This window comes from Monodon monoceros, unplaced genomic scaffold, assembly GCF_005190385.1.
Source record: "Monodon monoceros isolate NGI ecotype Baffin Bay Population unplaced genomic scaffold, NGI_Narwhal_1 Super_Scaffold_19, whole genome shotgun sequence".
Taxonomy (NCBI): domain Eukaryota; kingdom Metazoa; phylum Chordata; class Mammalia; order Artiodactyla; family Monodontidae; genus Monodon; species Monodon monoceros.
In genome coordinates, this window is record NW_021703775.1 from 64693286 (window position 1) to 64703557 (window position 10272).

The window sequence follows — 10272 nt, forward strand, 5'->3', positions numbered from 1 at the left end:
GCTCCTGGTGGGAAACTAGTGTTAAAAAGAGACATGCAATTAATTAGTGGATCTGTTTGAACTGTGAGGCATTTTTAACTGTTGTAAAAATGAAACCCATAAACCTGTCTCTGAATATCGTGCAGTTGGTAGTTTCCAAATCCTGCCTGATCAAAAATTACCTGTGGGGCTTCCCTGGTGGCGCAGAGGTTGAGGGTCCGCCTGCCGATGCAGGGGACACGGGTTCAAGCCCCGGTCCAGGAAGATCCCACATGCCGCGGAGCGGCTAGGCCCGTGAGCCATGGTTGCTGAGCCTGCGCGTCCGGAGCCTGTACTCCGCAAAGGGAGAGGCCACAACAGTGAGAGGCCCGCGTACCGCAAAAAAAAAAAAAATTTACCTGTGGACTGATTTAGGCCTGGGCTAGGGCCCAGACTCTACATTTAAACACCCCATATATGACTTTTATGAATAGATATTGAAAACTGAAAATAGAAAACAGTTATGGTATTGCTATTTTTCTCCTCCAATCCCAAAGCAGCCACTCACAATTGTAACTTAAATCATTACATAATTACTAACAGATATTTAACTCAGAATATTCGCTTTAGGACAGTCTCTGTACACATTTCAGTAAGCCACTCATTATACAGTATATTCACCTGTATTTGGTTAACTTTTCCTTCCCACAGCAAAATCATTCCCACTAGTGGTTTCCCATCTCAAGTGCACAGTGTGTTTGCTTTTCTGTAAACAATCCGATCTGACTGGATCCTCCATATTGCTATTTGTTTTTTTTTTTTTTGCAAATGGAAGTTTTTAAAAGGAAGGGTGTAGAGGAACTTGCTGCTATGGTACTTGGTGCAGCCACCTAAAAGTTAACCTAGTGCTATGACATTTTATTTGTTCATATATACTGAATTATAGGTGTCAGTGTCTGAGGCAAAAGTCATCTCAGAGAAGTTAATGTTTGTAAATTCAGTATCTCCATGTGGAAATTAGGTAGAGTTACCTAAACCAGAATGTCACTTTATCACTGCCAACTGAAAAAGCTATAGCTACTCAAAGGTAAGATGTATGTGTTCATAGATAAAAACTAAGATGATTACTAGACAAGGATAGTGGAAAATAAGTAGCAGTTTTGCACCAATGCAAGACAAAATATACTTTATTGTGACAGCAAATGCACATAGTGCTATAGGTAAGGCATGCTACTAGGAATCTGCATATAATCAAAGCCTGGTATGGAAATGAATGGGAATCAGTGTTGTGTCTTAATGCATGAAGATTTAGTCCATGGTGAAGGAAAGAGAAGAATTTGTGTCCACATATCTCAAATGCAATATTATACACCTACCAAATCAGAGGCCTATGCCTCTAACCAAGAGCCCAAAGGCAAATAAGAGAAACTTAATCCTAACTGTACTCAGAAATCACATCTAGTATCAATAACAGAAAGATTTTGCTAATTAATTTGAGGCAAATTTCATCTCTAGACAAAGACCTAGAAATTGAGCAAACATCCATTCATTCATTTAAGTATTTAGCCAATTTTAATGCCATTTATTCCACCAGAAACACTCGAATATCTAGAAATAGTTTGGATAGAGAAACATTTACATTTTAATACTTCATAATGTTGTAAATTTTGGGCTAAAATAACCCCGAATCAAATTTGATCCCTTTCTATTTGAAGGGGCCAAGTAGAATTTCAATTTCAACAGCTAAACTTCTGAGGGAAGATCTGAGAAAATAATGCTAGAAGATCTAGTCCTTTGATGTAACTATCAGGCTCCACAGACTTGTCAAAATCAATGCAAAACTGAGGAGGATAGGTTGAAACACTTTGCAAAGCAGTAGTTTTAGATAGGCTGCTTCACTTCCCTCCTTTTAAAACAGATGCAGATGAAATGCTTTCTGCATGAATGCACACTGACACTCTGTTCAACTGTTTTCTAAATGCAATACTGTGGATTTAAACAGTATGCTTTAATTTAAACAAAGTAGAATCTTATACACAATTTAGCTTAAGAGATGAAAAGAAACACTACTATGAAAATTACTTATCAAATACTCTGCTCTTTTAAAAGGTGATTTTAAAAGCAACACAGGACCAAAAACATCCAACTATTACTTTATTTATATTACTATGCTTAAGTTACATGGAAAAGACAACCAAGCAGTTCTGCCCCATATCAGGAAAAGTTTCCAATCAACACCAATTATGTGGTGACAAGTAACTAGGAATGGTGACATCTTTGGGTCAAGACTGACAAGGAAGAATGGGCTCTGATGCTACGGTTCATCTCCAACAAGAATATGGCACAATGGCCAGCACAAGCCATACTAACACTGAACCTTTAGCGCTGGTCACAAATTCGGATCTCTTCTCTGAAGCTAGCAAATCAAGTGAAATAACTGGGTTTAAAAAAAAGTTTTAAAATGAAGCCCAAATAAATTTAAGAACCATGCTCTTGACACATTTTCCTTTCAAAATTTACATAAAACACTTTTTCACTCTAATGGTCTAGATATTTTTCCTCACATAGCCCACCATGTAGCTGCAGATAGACTATTCTGCCTCAAGATGTAAACATAGGGGAAAAAAAAATTAACGGCATCCGCATAATATTCTCTCTACACACTGCTGTTGGATGGAAAATAGAAAATTAAAAAAAAAAAAAAAAAAGAAAGAAGGAAAGAAAGGTTCCATCATAGATTCTCACAACCTCTTGTTCCACAGTTCATGAATCCGACTCTGATGCTAAGGTGACAGTGTATGTAAGTAGATTTTTGTTTTCAGTGAAGAAGACCTGGGAAAAAGATGGATTTATCTCTTTTTCTTCAAGAGTTATCAGATGGTACATGCTCCTCAAAGCCCTCACTTTCTCGAACTAGCGCACGTTCTAGGATCACACGGCCTTCCTTATAACGCTGGCTGTCTTCAGTGGCAAACTCATAGATCCATCCCAGTTTGCTATTGCAGTTTTTGCAGCTCACATCTCGAACCATGTGGCGGCCAGTGAGCATGACCCGGTCTTGAACTTCACTGTACTGCAGGTTAACTACCTAAGAAACATGTGAAAACAAAATTGCAAAGCCATGTAAGTTATCTGCCAAAAATGGTACACAATATTTTTGTTGGTGCAAGAACAGCAACTTCAGAAAAACGAATAGCAGTTGTTACTTTAGTCAAACCTGCAATACACTTCCCAAGAGCTATTTTTACAAACTGCTGGGACAGGTAAGCATCTGTACTCAACTGGACATCTAATGTAATCATGCATTATTGTATTAGTCTAAGTCACACTATTATACACGTTAGTTACACGTCTGTGTTATAGTGAAGAGTCCTTAACTTGGAGTCATAAAACGTAGGTCTGGGTCCAACTGTTATAATTCACCACTCAATGATGAGTACAACTATGGTTACCAATGCAAAAGAACCTAGTACGCAACAGGTACCCCATAAAAAGAAATTTGGCAGATTTGTTTCTGAAATTACATTTTATCTATAAAGAGACTGGGGTAGATTGCAATACATAGTTTTCAAGTGGGTTCAGAGAATCTGTGAAGAAGTTCCAATGATCCTTAACACCCAATAATCTTCTACACTTTACTTTTCTGTAAAGAACCAGATAGTAAATATTTTTGGCTTTGAGGGCTATATGGTCTTCGCTATAGCTATTTAGCTCTGCTGTTGTAGCACAAAAGCAACCATAGATAATACATAGAAGAATAAATATGGTTGTGCTTCATTAAACTTTACTTACAAAAACAGGCAGCTGGCCTGCCATGGTGCGCCAACCCCTGCTCTATACCGAAATAAAGAGCAAGGGGTATATACGCTATCAATTCTTTGAGAGAAAAAACTTGTTTCTAAGTGGAACAGGGGAGTGTCCACTGGAGAGGTTTAAGTTGAACTTCTAAGAACAGGACCTTGGACTAGTTCTGTTCCTTAGCGTAAAGTATTTGGAAATTCAAGTTTGCTGGTACACATTAGATTCCAGGAGGCAGAATCACATCAACCAATTTCAAAGCCAGCCAGAAGTCAGAGAAGGAGGCAGACTATACACTAATGTGTAAGTCAGGAAGCGCTCTTCCTGTTAGCAAACCTCTTAGCCAAATCATAATCAGAAGGATGACTGGTAGGCATAAGTTAAAGCAAGGGAAGTTGGTTAGATGATCCTTATTCACTTGCAATGTCAAACTATGACAGCTTAATGCAGCTACCTCCCTATAAGGATAAATCCGTGATATGGGGGTGTCTTGGCCCCTTCAATAGTCTGTGAAGTAACTACCAAATTCTTACACTGAGTGTCTTCTGAAGCAACGGAGACCATCCTTCTTATTATAATACAATCTTTAAACTCTCAACAATCAGTTCTATAGAGCACAGCTCTCATTCTGACTCTTCCTGGCATCTCCATGCTCTGAGGGGTATTCTGGTACTGCTATCAAATATATCCACTGAACCCACTTAGGAAATGAAACTGGTTTTCCCCACCAACCTTGTTAAAAAGAAATGCTCTGCCAGTGGCGCCTGTGAATCGAGTGGAGATGAGTTCTGAGCGGTTGGTCAGGATCGTATCGCAGTTTGCACAGGAAAACAGACGGGTACCACCAATATGATCAAGGAAAATCCTGCCCATTTTTATAGCTGAAGTTCTAAAAACCTAGGAGCAAATGGAAAAGGACAAGAAACACATTATGATTTTTTGAAAAAATTTGTTAGTACCTACTTGGTGGTGTCATAGAGAACCATTTATATACACATATGTGATCTCTTTATAGTACTTAATACGTGAAATAGCTGACTCTGAACAAAAGGATCCAAAGTTCAGACACTGAGGAAACAAATAGGCATACCCAAACTAAGAACATTTTAGAAGCAGTAAGTCAAGGAGGTAAACATGCTTAGGAAGGCCAAAGAATGGTATCACTTCTCTTTTGATCGGTATGAAAAAAACAGGAAGACAGTGGAATATCAAACTGAATGATGAGAAGCACAAGCAGAGAGGTGAGAAAAGAGGTTTAGCACAGGGTTAAGTATACATTCTGAGTATGTGTAATTTGAGAAAAGACTTGTGGGACGAGAGTGGGATGATCAGATAAGAGTAGAAAAAGGGGCGATCAGAAAACAAGAAGAGGGTAGTCTGGTTTGAGAGCATGGGGGGCCTGGCTCTCTGGTCATGAGGTGCGTCAACAACCACGAAGGGGTGATGGCACTAACAGTAGTTAAGTTTGAGTCTGTGGAGCACTGTACTAGGATGCTTTACTTATTTCAAAATCATCACGACAACTCTGTGAAGTTATCGCCCCCATTTCAAAGATTACCCAAGGTTACTAACTGGTCAAAGGTTACACAGCTTTCAAGTACAGAAAATCGTGACGGGAATACGGCTCACCCAAGTCAAAGCCAAAATTTTTCCATTACTCTAACACAAGAAGAGGACACACAAGATGGTCTAGGCTGGCATAAGGCTAGGAAAACAAGAACAGAGAAGAAGGGAAAGATGAGCCGTCGTTATATAGCTCACTATTTTTAAGAAATCCTTCCAATTCAACAAATCACAGAAGTTCTGAAACATTGCAAAAAATCTCTGAATCCAACTTCTGAAACAAGGATAATCACACTCCAATATTTTAAAACTTAGGAGAGTTAATATATGCAACTCCTTAAATTCACAGCAATTAATCCCCTAAAACAGTATTTTTAAGATCTAGACATAGTCAAGAATACACTATAGCTTTTCATTTTAAAAAGCATTTATTCCTGCGTGTAGTGATCAGCTCCTATGTTTTAAATATTTAACATTATATGTCTTTAAAATGGCACGCAGAGCTAACACAGCTACCACTATGGAAAAGAAAAATCTAGAAGCCATGTGTAATCCACTGTCATCTTAAACTTGGGGAAATTCCATTACAAATTAAAAATTCCATTCCTTCTAACATCTGTCAACTTCCTCAGCCATTAGGCAGTTCTAATGTCATCAGAAATGTCATTATCACAAAGATAATTATGACTCCCATTACACATTATGATATGGAAGTTTAATAAAGAATGAAAAACAAATAGTGACTATAATTACAATGTATAGCTTGTAAAAGGAAAGCCAGTGCACTAAAAAAAGTGTCAATGAGTAAACCCTGGGTAAAAACACAAGACTTATGAAATGACATTTAGCTTTCTGATTGTATTTCTGCAAAACGACAACAGAAGGTAAGACTTGCTGCCTATTGTTTCAGTCTCTAGGATAGCATTACTTTTCCCAGATGCCTAAGAACACATTATCTGTTATGCAAAGGTCAAAGGCTGCAAATCTGAGGCCTGCTGGCTGAATTCATTTGGTGGCAGACGGATACAGCACTGAACAAAACAACCCTTCCCTCACAAAACATTAGTGGACATGTTTAATCTGGCGCACAGTTTTTTACTTTTAATAAAAAACCGCTGAGAATCACTTAAAATTTGAGAGATTTCATTAAGAGCCTGTATTGGGCCTTTAAAAAAAACAAAAAACAATGGGGAGAGCTGGCAACACAGGGCATATATTCTCATAGGGCAACAACTGGCTAGAGCTGAGTGGTGGCTGCGACTCCCCCAGCTAGGCCATTTCATTTGCTTTGTGCCCATTCTGTGCCACAAAATTACTTCACCTGTTAAGACATTTGAGTTTATGACTCTTGACATAAATTAAGCATTCAACGACCCTGTGAGTAGTTGATTTTGGTCATCTTTCTTAATACTGGTCATTTAGAGAAAGGAATCAACAGCAGGGTTTTATAGTCTCACCTCTGAAGACATAGTCCTCAGAATCTATATTTCTCTGAAAACTAGTATTTGTGCAGTAATTTAGCCTCCAGCTTGGGCTTCTGGGAACTGTTACTTTCAAGCCAATTTTCCTTCAAACTTTTAAATACAATATTCATCTTGTAAGTTATTTCAACCATAATGCAAGAATAACTAGATATTTTTGAATTGACTGTGACAGATACAATACTATCGAGGAAAATGTTCAGAACTTCAAAATGAACTCTCCCGATACCTTCTACCTACATCTCTATCTTTGGTTCAGTATTACAACATAGCTGTGGCCATCTGCTTGCTACTGGATACAGGCAAACTATTTCTAAATGGGGTAAATAGATTTAACATGCCTTCTCTTCCCTGCTTCAAATTCAGACTATTTTTAACTTTTACCCAACTATTTTTTACTGGATTCAGTTACATGATTCATTACCAAGACTAAAAATATCTGTACAGAATCACTATTCCCAGTTGCAGTTGCCATTTGGAGAGTTCTATATATGTATATAAAACTGTAAAATGTAGTTCTAATTTGCCAAGAGAGAAGCCTGAATGCCATGGAATCCAGCAGAAGCAAGCAAAACACCACTTGCTGTTGAAGGTCTCTGGGACATAGAAAAACCTCCACAGGCCATTGGGTCCCAGGTGTTAGGCTTTAGCTTCGCTGGGCTAGGAGTGTAACCTAGTGCTCACTTCCCCTGTGCACATTCGGGAGGACTGACGTCAAGCAGACTGCCACTTCATTACAGAAGGGGGAAGGTCATTAAAAATCTAAAACATAACACCTGAATCAGGTTTCTCTGGACCTGGACAATATATTGAACTCTGCCTTAGACTTAATAATATGGGACACTGCATTTGGTACTTTACATATCACATTTAATCTTGACAATTTCTAAAGTAGATATTACCCTAATTTTGTAGAGGAAGAAATAAAGCCTGTGACTTTATGAAACCACCCAAACTGGGATGTGAACTAAATTCTGCTCCAGTTCTTTTCACCCCACTTACTCTCTAATGACCAGAAGAGACAGCCAGATTCAGTCCTTCTCCCTCAGATTTATCATGCACCCCTCCTGTCTCCATGCTGAACCTGCTATATTCCCTAACTCTGTTGATGGCAACTCCAATCACTCTCCTAAACTAGAAACCCTGGCAACTTCTTTAAGAAACTGCAAAATTGACAATACCTCTGCAATCACTTTTCGAGGTCTTTCCTCCCCCTCCCTCATCAATGACTTAGTTCAAATTCTCATCACTTCTAGATAAACCTCTTGTGGTCAGGGAGCGTGCATTAGTAAATGCAATATACATTCACAGGTGCCACTACATTTATGCTAAATTAGATAGTGCTACAAAAGGTACTTCAGCCTTACTTACAAAAGACATGGAGTTCAGCCACCCCTTTCTAAGAGCTTATACAGACCACTCCTCTACAAACTTTGAAATTTTTTATCTGACAGGACAGAATATAGCTGATTCTTTAAAAACAATTTTCTTAAAGGAATAATTTACATAACATAAAATTTGGCCATTGTAAGTGTACAAATGAATGACTTTTAGTAAATTTACAAAGTTGTGCTACCATCACCACAAACCCTTTAGCTTTAGAATATTTCCATCACCTCCCCCAAATCCCCACAAACCCTTCTTCAGTCAGTCTCCAGCCACAGGCAACCAATGATCTACCTTCTGTTTTTACATCTAAATTATTTCCCAGGTATGCTAATCAACTTGCTTGGATTTAGAAGAGTACCAAATATCTTCAGTCACATATCTGTAAAATATCTTAAGAATGAATTGTTTTCACAGATGACTAATGTTCTCTGTATTGATTTTGGGGGCACTTACTGTGTCCCTAAGTAATAAAATGTGTTATGGTATCAGTGTTGAAGTTCAAGTTTATAACCAAAATTAGCACCAAACTCATCATTAATTAAAGCTTTAAGACACTCTCTTCCTTTTTAGCATTTCAAGCAAAAAAGAATCAAATAATCTTAATTTTTATAAGTGCCATTCCCCAAATAATTTAATAAATAAGGTCTCTTGGGTACTAGATTTTCTTTGCTGTAGGTTATTAAAACCCTTAAAAGGTGGAAGTAAGAAAATTATCAAATTTGAGTGTTTAACTGGAAGCCTAACATCAGTTCATTTGAAATTACTGGAAACAGTAAGGTGTCAGGTTGAAAATATAAGTGAAATTCACACGATATGTTGATATTTTAGTAATTGATTTCAATTTCCTCCCTCTTCAATAAATAGCATTTAGCTACCTAGAATTTTCAATTTCTATTTTAATAGGAGACTCCAGTGAAGCAATACATTAAGACCTTTACCTTTTTACAGATTTTTTTTTAATTTATAAGATTTATAGAATCTAAGAGAAAAAATGGTTTTTCTCTTTCAGAAATCCATGAAAGACAGTCTCCAGGAATGTATTATTTTAAAAATTAAGACATTATGGACTATATAATTTCCAGGTCAATAAAACAATTTTCTAAAAAAAGGTTTTTTGAGATTTAGTTTTTTAGAGCAGTTTTAGGTCCACAGCAGCAAAATAAGGCAGAGATTTTCCACATGCTCCCTGCCCCAACAAATGCATACCCTCTCTCATTATCAACATCCTTCACCAGAGTGGTACATTTGTGACAACTAATGAACCTATAATGACACATCATAACCACCCAAAGTCCATAGTTTTTTAGGGATCACTCTTAGTGTTGTACATCTTATGGGTTTAAACAAATGTATAATGACATATATCCATCATTATGTTATCACTGCTTTAAAAATTCTCTGGGCTCTATTCATCCCTCCCTCTACCACCAACCCCTGATCTTCTTACTCTCTCCATAGTTCTTCCTTTTCCAGAATGTCATACAGTTGGAATCATACAGTATACAGTCTTTTCAGATTGGCTTCTTTTTCTTACTAATATGTATTTAAGGTTCCTCCAAGTCTTTCCATGGCTTGATGGCTCATTTCTTTTCAGTGTTGAATACTATTCAACTGTCTGGATGTACCAGTGTATTTATCCATTCACCTACTGAAGGACACTATGGTTGCTTCAAAGTTTTGACAATTATGACTAAAGCTGCTATATATATCCCCATGCAGGTTTTTGTGTGGACATAAGTTTTCCATTGGGTAAACGCCGAAGAGTGTCACTGCTGGATTATATGGTATGTTTAGCTTTTTAAGAAACCACCACACTGTCTTCCAAAGTGGCTGTACCATTTTGCATTCCCACTAGGAATGAATGAGTTCTACAACCTCACCAGCATTTTCTGGATTTTGGCCATTCTAATAGGTGTGTAGTGGCATCCCACTGTTTTAACTTACATTTCCCTGATGACATATGATGTGGAGCATCTTTTCATGTGCTATTTGCCATCTGTGTATGTTCTTTGGTGAAGCATCTGTTAAGGTCCTTGGCCCAGTTTTTTTTTTTTTTTTTTTTTTTTTTTTTTTTTTTTTTTTT

General features: G+C 37.5%; 1 protein-coding gene across 1 annotated transcript in view; it reads right to left on the minus strand.

Moving 5' to 3' along the window:
- Positions 1-1127: 1127 nt before the first annotated feature.
- The window catches only part of YPEL5 (yippee like 5), a 15305-nt gene continuing 6160 nt past the window's right edge, over positions 1128-10272 (minus strand). The window contains exons 2-3 of the mRNA XM_029232469.1: positions 4489-4653; positions 1128-3046 (exon numbers count right to left, since the gene is read on the minus strand). Of these exons, the coding sequence (XP_029088302.1) occupies positions 2822-3046; positions 4489-4629 (366 nt within the window). The 5' untranslated portion in view covers positions 4630-4653 and the 3' untranslated portion in view covers positions 1128-2821. The remainder of the gene's footprint in view (positions 3047-4488; positions 4654-10272) is intronic.